General features: G+C 34.5%; 1 protein-coding gene across 1 annotated transcript; it reads left to right on the top strand.

Moving 5' to 3' along the window:
• Positions 1-474: 474 nt before the first annotated feature.
• Positions 475-14111, top strand: LOTGIDRAFT_236318 (hypothetical protein). The gene is made up of 14 exons (XM_009066723.1): positions 475-705; positions 2462-2579; positions 3021-3134; positions 3579-3676; positions 4034-4225; positions 8460-8587; positions 8977-9167; positions 9598-9711; positions 10105-10312; positions 10657-10871; positions 11372-11588; positions 12098-13018; positions 13039-13058; positions 13099-14111. Exons 1-12 carry the CDS (start codon positions 599-601, stop codon positions 12268-12270), a joined length of 1875 nt encoding a protein of 624 aa, XP_009064971.1. The 5' UTR covers positions 475-598; the 3' UTR covers positions 12271-13018; positions 13039-13058; positions 13099-14111.
• Positions 14112-14544: the final 433 nt, after the last annotated feature.

The raw sequence follows: 14544 nt of genomic DNA, 5'->3' as shown, positions 1-14544 counted from the left end.
TAGCAAGGAGAGGTGTAGCGTCTCGGCTTATCGATAAGGAAGACATCTCCCGTTTTCCATTGGAGAATATTGAATGCAAAATACTGAAAAAAATCGATATTGTACTAGATCTAACATCAAATTTTAATAAGATGCCTTGGAGGTTCGTTATTAGCCACAAAGACTTTACAAATTATTCATATTTTTTTTTTTGGATCAATGGCTTTGAACAAGAGAGTACGTCATTTGCAGAAACTTCGGGACTAATCCGAAACATATGCCTATATTCCAGCCTCTGATATTTATTATCTATATTAGAGTAGCTGACAACATTCACAATAGCTATCACAGACTGGAATAGAGGCAGAATGATGTTTCGGTCTACTTCGGGGCCATGTTCCATCGTACTGATGCTAAAGGAACATGTGTGTCGTGATAATCGAGAATGAAACAACCTAATGATCAAGACTATATCGAATGATTAAGGTGAAGGTCGATCAATTGCCGGCGTCAACCGATATAGTGACTGTCTAGTTTGTTAGACGAGGACGAAACAGTCTTACATATTACGGATTTATCTAAACTTTAGAGTTTTATTTCGCCGTAAGAAGCAGTCGACATGAGTGAATATCACAGACCCGATGCCAATATGGTGCAGACTTTGAAAGACATTGCAAATAAACTGCGATTTCAAAGCATCAACATGACAAGCACGTGCAACTCAGGGTAAGTAATTTAGTAAGGTGCATTCAATCAGTGGGACAGAGATAACAATGTGGGCCAGGGATAAGTTGATTGTCCGTTGGACATGCAACTATCAAAAATTTGGGTTTGGATATTTGAACAAACTATTTTGTCTGAATTGACGTCCAAATTTTGAACATGGCTATTATAGTGATTATGAAAAATAATTTGCAAGTCACCTGGCCCAACCCATTGAAAGCGTTGACAATTTAAATATTTGGTCATGCAACTATCAGAAAGATAGGTTTAGTACAAAATAATTTGTTGACACCATTTGAATATTTGATGTCAAAATTTTGATCATAAATGGAATAATGAAATAAAAATTGCAAGTCACCCTAGGGCATTGAGGGTAGGCCTATTTGAATATTTTGTCATGCAAATATCAAAAATATGGCCTTATTACAAAATAATCATTTGAACATAGATTTCATTTTCATTTTCCTTACCCACTGAGACTGAGGGTTTTTATTTTAATATTTGGTCATGCAACTCTAAAAAAAACTTGGGTACTGGTATAGATATTAGTACAAAATATTATATGTAATTTTGAACAAGATATTTTGTATTAAAATTATGAAATCATAAGTTGAGGGTAGACCTCTTTATTTTAATATTTGATTATGCAATTATCAAAAATATGGGTTTAGTTATTCAGACAAATTATTTTTTCTAATATGGAATTATTGAACATTTTAAACATGATACTTGTTTGAAAGTTGGTCTAGAATTATGCCATTAAGTTGGTCTAGAATTATGCCATTAAGTTGGTCTAGAATTATGCCATTAAGTTGGTCTAGAATTATGCCATTAAGTTGGTCTAGAATTATGCCATTAAGTAGGGTTGGGTCTATTTTGAGGCTGATATTTCAATTCTCATAAAAATAATCGAAAAAAACTGAGAAAAAACTTTGTACTTTGTTCAGACAATAAAGAATTTTTTATTTTTTTTTAGAATTGAGTTACTCGTAAAACCTGTCTTACTTCTTTTATTTTATACTGGCATTGTGATGTCATAATTTGGATTGTGAAACATGGAAATTGAATTATGAAAAAAGTCTGAAGTAAAGATATCAGAACCTGGCAACCAAATAAATATAATATAACAAATTGATTTTTAGTATAGATTTTTATTGTCCTGTCAATTATTGATCTTCTGAGAAATATCATTGTCCTAGTAGCCTACTTTAAACCATACGGAATTTACCATGCATGTCTGACTGATTATTGTTATATGCTACTATTTTACTTTTTATAAGAATTGGTTGATTTTATCCTGCATATTGAAAATAAAAGTTTCTACAATATAAACTATCTATAATGTGATATTGGAGCAAATTAAGTCAAATATGTTAAAGTTTTGGATATTTGCATTATTTTATTATTTGTATATGAATATTGCCAACCACCATAGCTACAACCCTGATAGTGATAGGAATTTATATTTGCATAGTCATTTTAAGAAAATCAGCAAACTTAAAGGAGAATTACCAACAATTCCAACGAGTGACCGATCAAGAAAGGTCAACATTTCTTTTTTTGTTTGTCCAAACTGTACATACATGGACATTTATGATTGGTTAAAACTCTTAATTATGGGCAATAAGAACATAATGATATGATGAAGAATTCATGATAATTGAAATTTAATTAAATTTGACACTAAAAAATAAGGAAAGCCATCTTTAAATTAGTGTTATAATATTCTCTAAATTTTTTATGTTTTTCTCCATTTCAGTCATCCTACCTCATGTTGTTCTGCTGCAGAAATTTTTTCCGTATTATTCTTCCATACAATGAAATATAAAGTTAAGGAACCCAAAAATGCGGCCAATGACAGATTTGTTTTGTCCAAGGTAAGATTGATCAGTACAGTGGCAGTGCCAGTGAGGATACAAGGGGAGAGGGGGGTGGGCAAATGCAACCCCTAGAACAATGGTTTGGACCCCCAATTGTACCATAAATTTTTGAAGGCAGTTGACGATTACTCTTCTAGACACCTGATACCACTTTTCATTATGAAATACTAACTCACTTATCATTGATATACTTCCTCATTTGAAAAGTTACTAAGCGCTACTAATGTTTCGTTATATGCTTATTTAACTTCTAAAAAAGAAGGACTACACATTGACTGAAAGCTCAGAATTTAAATTTCCATTTCATAAAGGTGGAAAAAGACTTCAACATAGACAACAAAGTGAGAAAAGTTAGCTAATCTTTATCAGATGCATACAGACCTTACAGTAACTACCCCATTCTCACTGCTTAAAACATATTTTATTTGTATTTTGTAGGGGCATGCTTGTCCAATTCTCTATGCAGCCTGGGCAGAAGTTGGTTTATTCCCCGAATCAGAACTTCTAAATATCCGTAAGCTGTCCTCAGACTTGGAAGGTCATCCCACCCCAGTAAGTTTTCGCTTTTACTACCGTATATTTCTGTATATAATGTACAGTTTTTTTTAGCCTTTAAAGGGTGTGCATTCTATAAATTCTGGGTAAATGGATTTTTCAAGATTTTGATGGGGTAAGGAAGGGGTGCGCATTATACACGCTTGCGCATTATATTCGGAAATATACGGTAGTGATAAGGTTGATGAGGGGCTGACATGGAAGTCTTACATAGCCAGAACTGGAATTTCTGTACCCATTTATATCTGATTCACCAAACTTCCACATGTAAACTGAGATTAGAACCCACCCACGACCACCATTTATTCAATGTAACCAAGGAAATGACATCATGTATAGATTGCAATGCTCTAATGAATTATGCTACAGAACTCTCACATATATTGAAATATAGAGATGTATTGTGGACTGTCTTATGAAATGGGAATTTTATATTTGTAGAGATTGAACTTTATTGATGTAGCTACAGGATCACTGGGTATGGGACTCAGTTTTGCAGCTGGTATGGCGTATTGTGGTAAATACATTGACAAAGCTGAGTGAGTAGTCTATTGTGTTTCTTGTCTTATTAATACAATGTTTTGGAGCCGCACTGGCTCAGTGAGTAAGATGCTTGCTCGCTAACCTGAAGGGCCAGGGTTCAATACTGGAAAAGGTCGATATGATACCTTCGGATTTTTTAACCCGGTTCCCCCCTGCCAGTGATGTATGTAAGAGGGGCTTACATGGATGGGACAATAAACCAAGGCCCGACAGTTAAAAATCAAGTAGGCTAATTCCGCTGTCCTGACAAAATTCCCCTCATTGCACCCTACATGGCACTGCCCGTTTGGAAAAATGCCTTATGTTTTGCTAGCTCTCTGGATATTTTTTGATTATTTATTATTATTTTGTAGTTATCGTGTATTTGCTGTAATGGGAGATGGTGAATCGGCAGAAGGGTCTGTCTGGGAAGCCATGGCGTTCTCAAGTTTCTACAAACTGGATAATCTTGTGGCAATATTTGACGTCAACAGACTAGGACAGAGTGACCCTACCAGTCTTCAACATGATCTTGACACATACAAGAAACGAGCCGAGGCTTTTGGGTGAGTAAGCTCTGGAATATTGAACTCTGTCTAATACCTTGACATCATCAGGCACTTTATTTGTTGGAAAGTCTTACAATTGTCAACAAGCTTTAAATCTTATACAATTTATCTCCCTTGTGAGACCCAATCAAATGCCTTGTTAGAAAGCATAGATGGCGTCTACAATGATAGACAAGAACTACATGTGCGGAGATTGGTTGTATTCACAAGGGTACAATCCAATCAAATTACTGCATATGCAAACTGCTGAGATTCAAGAAAAAATGTCAAATATGATGATGGCAAACTTCTTTTTGGTGAGTTTTTTGGCGCCTTAAAGGTAACAGAATATATTTGAGTAATGGCAGACGTTTTTTCTTTAATATTAGTTCGTGAATATTCATATTGAAAAAAATCATGAATAATTCATGACATCAATGTACCTTATTACCATATCCTAATTGGAATGGTATAGTATAGATAACAATTACTTACAAATGATGCCTAATAAGCCTATTGTTAGTCATTTAGCTGCTTTTCAGTGAATATAATAGAAGCTGTATCATTTTCCCATTGAACACAAATCTTTAGGTTTTTGTTTGCATTGTGGTGTTTCAATGAATGTGACAGATTACTTCAATACAACAGGAGGTGTATAATATCTTTTTCCCATTGAACACAAAACTTTAGGTTTTTGTTTACGTTGAGTTATAAATGGAGAGAGAAGAGAGATCGTTTGATCTAATATTGACCGCATTACAGTGCTTAGTTTTAGTTGAGTCCCAATACACATAAAAAGTAATTAAGTTCTGGTTTCGTTGCTTTGGATACGAGGATTTCAACCTTTTTTCTTTGTATTACCCCTTTTAGTACCCTTGATCAATTGCATTACCCACTTTCCCCCTATAAATCCTTAATATTTCGTAGGTTTTGCTTGCATTCTTTTTTATTTTGGAGAATATAGCCTGACTGAATAGAACAACTTGTAATATAATTTATGGCAGACTACAAGGTGTCTCATTAGACCCCAACAATTTAAAAATTACTTCCTCCCCAGGTTGAAAATGCCTGCAATAGATTATGATACTGTATAATATTGTCAGAGAACAGTCTATAATACGGCCTGCAGTGAGTTTAATAGATAATGATATATAGAATGTTGAATTGTTGATAATAAGTAATATTAAATGTAGTAGAGATGTGACAGGAAGGACATTGATAAAGATTATAAACCTACTGAAACCACTTGAATCCAAGATCCTGTTTCATAAAACTCTAGGCTTGTTTATTTCTACTATTTACTCTACTATCAACAACATATCATTTCAATTCTCTGATACACACAAAAAATTCAGAAATTGCTCGCCCTAAAGTCAAATGCTAAATTGACTTGTACAGTCAAGTCCTGTACATTCCTTTGTTCTGTAACAAAATTTATTATATAATTATTTTTACTAAAGATTTGTGTCATAATTGGATATTAGAAGAAGGTCAAGTTAGGGTCTTTCATGCTTTATTTAAGTTTCGCTGTAAGCCAAAATTTGTGATTTGAAGAGATTTAATACATGGTGTAACAAATGTTTAAAGGGATTGTAAATTTCTCTATAACTGAGTTTTATATGGCGTCACTAATCCCAAAATAAGCTTTATTGAAAAAGGCCATTCGCGATTAGTAACGTCATCAAACACTTAGTTTTAGTGGAATAGTATGAACCACAGACTTCTGATTGAAAATATAAATGATGCAAGTTGATACTTAATCTCTTTACAATCCGTTTAATATAGAATAGTCCAGATGTGATTTGTCAATGAATCAAAAAGAATTAAACTAAATTTTGAGAATTAAGCTTATACACTGCTCCATAAATATAAAGAGATAAACATATGTTGCTTGATTTATGCTATAAAATCTTGTATCAATTATAATGTAATTAATTTTTTATTATCAACTAACAATTTAATCGAATGTTGCCTTTCAAAAATTTTAATTTGCCACGTTTTAATATTTCTTGGCTGCCATTTATATTTTTGTTACAGGGATTTTCTGGTGTTAAAACTATACAATGTATCAAAATAGTTTTAACACCAGGTAAATCTCTGAAAAGTACAGACTCTAAGGGCTGTATACTCGTACTTTGACTAAGTTAGACTTAAGTTGAATTTTAAGTATGCACAGCTCAGACTTTACGAAAGGTGTAAAATGAAAACTGTGGTAAAGTTGCCTCTGTAAGGGCCACATGCAGCGCTCGTACTTTACCTAAGCTTTGACTAAAGTTAGACTTAAGTTGAACTTTAGGTATGCACCGGTCGATCTTTACGAAATTTGTGCTTAAATTTGACTATCAAATGTAGAAAATGAAAGCCTTAATCCTAACGTTGTAAAGTTTGACTTTAGCCAAAGTTCAACTTTAGTCAAAGTAAGAGCGCTGCATATGGCCCAAGTAACTTTAGCTATACTTTACTAGTTTTATACACGAATTGGAGAATAACAATTACACCATTTAATAGGCCTTCACCAACACGCAGTTCTTCACAGAACTTATTATCACTCTAATTAATTGAAATGCTTGGTTGATAAAATATGTGTTAATTATAGATAGGTATTGATTTAAAAGACAGGTGGAGTGGAGATCACAGACACCAACGCAGGGATAAAACTATTTATATTTCATGTGTGTTTCTACATTTTATAACTACACTGGTATAAATCTGGGTCAAAGTACGTGTGATGCATACGGCACTTATTGGCCAATTTTATCTTTATTCTAAGTGGTAGTATACCTTAAAGTGGTATAAATCTGGGTCAAATTGCTGGATCTAATGCTAAATTGTTGTTGTAGAAGTTTTGACATGTACAGTCAAGTCCTGTACATTCCTTTGTGCTGTAACAAAATTTATTAAATTATTTTTGTTTAAGATTTGTGGTTTTTTCATGCTTTATTAAAGTTTTGTGACGCTAGCCAAAATTTGTGATTTGAAAAGATTTTATGCATGATGTAACAAAAGTGAAATTTATTGTTTGGATTTAAGTTATTTTCCTGACAACTGATTTCACATGATTTAACTGTTAATTTGCTATTAAGAGAGAAGAACTCCATAAAATTTAGTTTAATTTTAATCTTGATTTTTATAGATGGATTTTAACGGATTTCTAACCTTTTTCCCATTTCAAATGGATTATAAAGAGGTTATCTAAAACTAAGTGATTGATGACGTCATTTATTTCAAAATAATTTTCTATGTCACATATTATGGCCCTTCAAACACTTTGTATTAATAAAATTACAAGAACCAAATTGAAATGGTGCAAATTGATGCTGTGCTATCACATACAAAATTTAGAAAACCTCTTTACAATCCCTTTAAGCAATTTCAAAGTCCACTGGTATAGATTCATTCCATTCTCTGGTTTTGTTTTGATTTAAAATTATTCAACATAACCTCGGGCCACACGTTTGTTAGCTTGGGGTTTAATTTGACCTGAGAAACTGTTGATTTGGTTGTATTTACCAGTCATGTCTGACTAGAGCTCTAGACTGTTCATTAGGTTGTATTTACCAGTCATATCTGACTAGAGCTCTAAACTGTTCACTTGGTTCATGTCTGACTAGAGCTCTACACTGTTGATTTGGCTGTATTTACCAGTCATATCTGACTAGAGTTCTAAACTGTTCACTTGGTTCATGTTTGACTAGAGCTCTAGGCTGTTGATTTGGTTGTATTTACCAGTCATATCTGACTAGAGTTCTAAACTGTTCACTTGGTTCATGTTTGACTAGAGCTCTAGGCTGTTGATTTGGTTGTATTTACCAGTCATATCTGACTAGAGCTCTAAACTGTTCTCTTGGTTCATGTTTGACTAGAGCTCTAGGCTGTTGATTTGGCTGTATTTACCAGTCATGTCTGACTAGAGCTCTAAACTGTTCACTTGGTTCATGTTTGACTAGAGCTCTAGACTTTTGATTTGGCTGTATTTACCGGTCACATCTGACTAGAGCTCTAAACTGTTCACTTGGTTCATGTTTGACTAGAGCTCTAGGCTGTTGATTTGGTTGTATTTACCAGTCATGTCTGACTAGAGCTCTAAACTATTCACTTGGTTCATGTCTGACTAGAGCTCTAGACCGTTGATCTGGCTGTATTTACCAGTCATGTCTGACTAGAGCTCTAAACTATTCACTTGGTTCATGTCTGACTGGAGCTCTAGGCTGTTGATTTAGCTGTATCTTACAATTTCTTCGATATTTTTCAGATTCAATACCTACGTGGTTGATGGACATAGCGTCGAGGAGCTGGTGAAAGCTCTCCACGGAGCCGAGACCACCTCGGGAAGACCAACATGTATTATCGCCAAAACATTCAAGGGCAAGGGGGTGTCTGGTAAGTGCAGTTATGGGTGGTGGGGGATGGATGCGTGAGAGATGGGCTTGAGCTATAAGATGTGACATAATTGACACAGAAATGCTGAATGTTTGAAATTTCCATGCTTTATCCTGATGACAGATTGGTTGTCCAAAACAACGCGATATAAGCTCTTATTATCAGGAGCCTTATTCTCCAAAACTTAACTAAAAAAAATCCAGATTTAAAGAAATACAGTAATTTGATTGGATAATAAAACTAAATTTAATATCAATCTTAGTGATTGACCAATCAGATGGCTGGAACATTAAACTTAGTTAAGTTTTCAAGAATAAGGACCCAGGACTATAGGTGAGCACATCATGGGTTGAACTACGTGTATGTTGAAATTTTGTCTAATTTTGTAGGAATTGAAGATCAGATCAACTGGCATGGAAAGCCTCTGGGTGGGGAAACAGAAAGGGCACTGGCTGAAATCAAGGCCATTATTAAGAATAATGGACCTTACAACATCACCCCACCCCAACCCAGTGGAACAGTTCAAGCAGCCAACATCTCCAATATAGCTCTACCAGAACCTCCTAAATATTCTGAACCAGTAAGTCACCTTTCAACTTTGACCCTTTCAGTAATGTCCTTTAACCTTCTAACCTTGACAGGGAAAGAGTGAACCTTATTGCCCTTTACTTTCAACCATACCCCTCTCTCAGTTTTCCAGCACAGTCCGTGAAAAAGGCTGGTTATTATTAAAAACTGACTAAACCTTAAACAAAAATTATAACACTGCTGGTGAATTTGCGTCATTGCGCAGTGCAGTGGTTATTCTTTTGATGTGAACAAAGTTTTGATTGCATTGCATTTGACTTTGGGTATGCTCTTCTCATCGAATTCATTGCTTTTTATGTCAAATATAGGTTATCATGAACAACTTTGGCTAGTTCAATTTACACTAATGTATAAAAGAAGTAAAGTGTCCTCCTTTCCATCGCGTTCTTCCCCACTTTAACGCGTAATAATTGTTATTTCAGACAGCATGTAGAGCAGCTTATGGTAAAGCCATTGCTAAAATAGGTCAAGCTAACAATCGGGTCATCGCCATGGACGGTGACACCAAAAACTCTACATATTCCATTAAACTTATGGTAAGTTAGTCATTAATTCATGGACCCTCAGAAACAAAGAACCATATTTTATAAAGATTAGGACTTAAGTTCTGATGGCCCTTTCTACAAATAGACCAGAGGGTGAATATCCTGCAAATGGCTTAGATACTCTTTGTCCTCTGCAGCAATATAAATTTGGGCAGCTGAGATAACCACAACTTTCTAAGCTAAGTAGTAGATTCTTTTAGAAAGCAAAAGGTAAATATGCAAAGCTCTTTGTGTCTGTCACCTTGACCTTAACTTAATGCAACCTTGACCTTAAGGCAACCCTGACCTTAAAGTAATGCAACCTTGGCCTTACATGAAAACCCACTGAGGCTCTTTCATACCTAATAAGCAGTCTGTAGAATGTTGCATTTTGTGTTTTTTTAGGACGTAAGACCAGATCAATACGTAGAATGTTTTATAGCAGAACAGAATTTAGTTGGAGTTGGTATTGGCTGTGCTACTAGAGACCGAACTGTTGTTTTCCTCAGCACCTTTGCTGCCTTCTTCACCAGAGCGTTCGATCAGATTCGAATGGGGGCCATCTCTCAAACTAATGTTAATTTTGTAGGATCCCATGCTGGAGTATCCATTGGTAAGTATTGATTAATGATAACTTATTAGACTATGGCTTATATCATGATGGTGATATGTTTCAGATATATAATCCTCATCAGGACATTTAATTGACATGAGCTCATCTAATGATGCTGACAGATGCTTTAGATATACAATCCTCATCAGGACCGTCAATTGACAAGAGCTCATTTTGTGCATGCGACAGGTGTTTCAAATACACAATCCTCATCAGGACAGTCAGTTGACTAGAGCTAATCTCATTGAGCTAGCAAATGTTATCAAAGATTTGGTGGCAAAGTGGATTGGGGATGGCATTCAAATTGTGCTGAATATTTTTATCTTATTTTGTTTTGTCAATAGGTGAAGATGGACCTTCACAGATGGCGCTGGAAGATTTGGCCATGTTTCAATCCATCCCAGGGTCCACTGTTTTCTATCCGTCTGACGCTGTCTCCATGGAACGAGCTGTAGAGTTGGCAGCCAACAAGTCTGGTATCTGTTTTATTCGTTCAAGTCGACCCAACATACCAATTCTTTATGGTGCTGATGAAGTTTTTAAAATTGGTCAAGCCAAGGTTTGTAATTTGATTTGGTGACCAAAATCCAGATAAATTTCAAAAGGATACAGACATCTCAATATCTTTCTTTAACACCTGGGTACGTATTCTCGAAATAATCTTAGTGCTAGGATATACTAAAACAGTTTTTAAGAACTTTGGACATCCTAGTGCTAAGATCGTTTCAAGAACACAGGGCCTTATTTCAGCTGTTTTACACCTTTCAGATTTGGAATTAAAAATCTTGTTCTGGCAACGCCACTAATACTAGCCCTTCATGATGTTGCACTTGCAAAGGCTCATAGATATTATTAGCAATATTGTGATATTGTGATATATGTCATATACAATAAAGCATTTACAGAAACCACAGACATCTGACTGAAAAAGAAGTGGTGCAAACTAATGCCATAAATTTCCTCTATACATATGAAAAATTGGATCTAATTTTGATTAGACAGCTACTAGTTTCGCTTTAATGGTTGTTATTCCTTTACTGTATTCATTCTATATTTCAGGTTCTACGTAAAACTGATTCTGATCAAGTAACAATAATAGGAGCCTGTGTAACTATTGTAGAGGCTCTGAAAGCAGCTGATGAGTTGGCTAAGAGTGGAGTCAATGTCAGAGTTATTGACCCTTTCACCATTAAACCACTAGATGTCGCTGGTATCATACAGAACGCTAGAGAAACTGGTGGACGTATTGTTACTGTTGAGGATCATTATGTTGAAGGTATGTGACTTATAAGTTAGGAATATGCCCATTTTAGGTTCATGCATATGGATACTTAATTTTATGAAATTTGTTGAATCAGGAGGAAAAGAACAGATTTAGACGTGTGCTCTAACTTGTGCTTTGATCCCAGGACAGTCAGTGTTTGTCAGTGACTCAGGGATGTACTGTTTGGGAAAGCCTTGAACCTTTTGGATATAAGGAGACCCAAGTGTCTATAATGTGCTTCGAGTGTGATCCTTTATCAGTTGCAAATCAAAATAGAAATTCTAAGCCATTGTCAAAATTGATCCCATTGTTCATTGCATGATGTTGCTAGCCTTTATTAGCTCCATAAGATGCAGAAATAAAGAATGAACCTGCAGACAAGGCCGTCAAATTCAAAGCCAAATTTTCTCAATTGCACACTGCATGATGTTCCTAACCTTCATTGATGCAGAAAATTAGGATGAACCCCCCCCTCTCTCTCCCATTTTAAGTCCTAATCCTAATTCTCTCTGATCCTCCAGGTGGAATCGGTAGCGCCGTGGCCAGTGGGGTGAGTGAATGCAGGGATATAATCGTGAAGAAACTGGCCGTAAACGACATCCCAAGGAGTGGAAAGGCAGCTGAATTAATCGAGAAATATGGAATTGGAGCTAACAGTATCGTTAAAGCAGTACAACAAATTTTAACTCTATAAATTTAACACATCGTTAAGTTTTTAAATTCCAATTTTGTTATGATTAGCTAGTTATCGCAATTGCTTATTTTAAAGATGTAAAATGGTACCTTGGATGTATCTGTCAAAAATTCAAATGTTTTTTATTTAATCATTAATAAATTTTCTAGAAGTGAAAAAAAGTAGCTGAGATACATTTTTAGAAATAGTTTTTCAAAATACATATAAATATTTTATTGTTTTTTTATGGAATTTCTTCAATTTGATTATTCTGCATTTAAGGAAATGGCATATAAATTTGATATTTGATATTAATGTAGTTGTAGGTGTTTTAATGTTGTAATGTTTGTGGGAAGATATAATAATGATTATATTTGGTTTTTGACAAAATACTTTTATGTTCATCAGTACACTAATTATTGTTATAGGGTATGCAAGGTTTATATAGTCTAATATTCACTCATTAAACTTCATGTCAGTCTAATTTTGTAAATTGGAAATCAACCTGTTGGTTCAAATTGTCGTTTTTGAATAATGTTATTAATTACTGTAATTTGATATTTAGCAATTGAATTTTGTACTGTTGTCAGTAATATACTTCGTTATATTTTACCGTTGGCTAATATGCTTTGCAGTCAGCTAATGCACTTTGCTGTCATCGGCTAATGAACTTTGCTGTCAGCTAATGTAGGCCCTACATTGATGCCAGCTAATATTCTTTACAGTCAGCTAATATACTTAGCTGTCAATTAATATACTTTGCTGCCAGCTGATATACTTTGCTGCCAGCTGATATACTTTGTGGCCAGCTGATATACTTTGTGGCCAGCTGATATACTTTGTGGCCAGCTGATATACTTTGTTCGTAGTAACTCTGTGATTATCTGACTAAGTTCATTACTGTTGAACTGCTTATTTTAATTTGCAAGTGAACAACATTATTCTTGAAAAATGTTATAATTGAGCTCAAATTTTCTAAAATTGTTGTTTATGTATCTGGTTTTTGTTGGTTATTTTTTAAGTTTGTATCAGATGAAGTTTATTTGGGTAATTAAAAGACCAGATTATGAAGATGTATCACCTAGTTTACCAAGTAGACAGTTTCATAATCAATATAATAATCTTAAATAATACTTAATGAGTTTCTTTGTCAAAACCAACTAGTTTCTTCGTCAAACCCTAAAGTTTCTTTTGTCAAACCCAACTGTTTTCCTTGCCAACTTTTGTGAAACCCAGACTAGTTTCTTTTGTCAAACCCAACTAGTTTCTTTGTCAAAACCAAACTAGTTTCTATGTCAAACCCACGCTAGTTTCTTTGTCAAAACCAACTAGTTTCTTTGTCAAAACCAACTAGTTTCTTTGTCAAAACCAACTAGTTTCTTTGTCAAAACCAACTAGTTTCTTTGTCAAACCCATGCTAGTTTTTATGTCAAAACCAAACTAGTTTCTATGTCAAACCCATGCTAGTTTTTATGTCAAAACCAAACTAGTTTCTTTGTCAAAACCAAACTAGTTTCTATGTCAAAACCAAACTAGTTTCTTTGTCAAACCCACGCTAGTTTCCATGTCAAAACCAACTAGTTTCTATGTCAAAACCAAACTAGTTTCTTTGTCAAAACCAAACTAGTTTCTTTGTCAAACCCACACTAGTTTCTTTGTCAAAACCAACTAGTTTCTATGTCAAACCCTAAAGTTTCTTTTGTCAAACCCAACTGTTTTCCTTGTCAACTTTTGTCAAACCCAAACTAGTTTCTTTTGTCAAAACCAAACTAGTTTCTTTTGTCAAAACCAAACTAGTTTCTTTTGTCAAAGACTAGTTTCTTTGTAAAGATCCTATTTCATTGAAAATATCCTAAGAAAAGAATTTGTTAGTTTTGAATATTGAGCAATACCATCCGACAGAATAGATCACAAGCCATTATTGTGAAACCAGGACCCAGTTCCCTAAAAGAATTCATAGCCCTACTCAGTTCAGGTGTGATTCAAACTCATGAGCAAAACTTTCTAAGCAGGTACACACGTTCATAGAATTGCAAGAGCTATTACAAAGTTACAACACTCCTTAAATCATAATGCCATGCAGTCAGGAAGGAGGGAAATTTGCCATGAAGGAGTATATGGAGATGGAAAACAAATTACAATGCTAAAATAAATGAACATTATATTTACATAAAGATACTATTTACAAAACAAACTAGGAATATTTACTAGTAGTTTCATGATGGGTGAGGAAAACATCCAGAGACATTTTAAAACCTGAACACACAGAATAATCAAAGAAAGATATTGATGGAC

This window comes from Lottia gigantea, assembly GCF_000327385.1.
Source record: "Lottia gigantea unplaced genomic scaffold LOTGIsca_79, whole genome shotgun sequence".
Lineage (NCBI taxonomy): Eukaryota > Metazoa > Mollusca > Gastropoda > Lottiidae > Lottia > Lottia gigantea.
Note: the sequence above shows the minus strand (reverse complement) of the source record. Positions and strands in the feature narration are given on the sequence as shown.

Excerpts from the sequence above, each read along its gene's own strand:
- LOTGIDRAFT_236318 (XM_009066723.1), top strand. The coding sequence starts at position 599 with ATGAGTGAATATCACAGACCCGATGCCAATATGGTGCAGACTTTGAAA. Across the intron at positions 706-2,461 it reads ACAAGCACGTGCAACTCAGG|TCATCCTACCTCATGTTGTT; the intron begins GTAAGTAATTTA and ends TCTCCATTTCAG. Across the intron at positions 10,872-11,371 it reads TTAAAATTGGTCAAGCCAAG|GTTCTACGTAAAACTGATTC; the intron begins GTTTGTAATTTG and ends TCTATATTTCAG.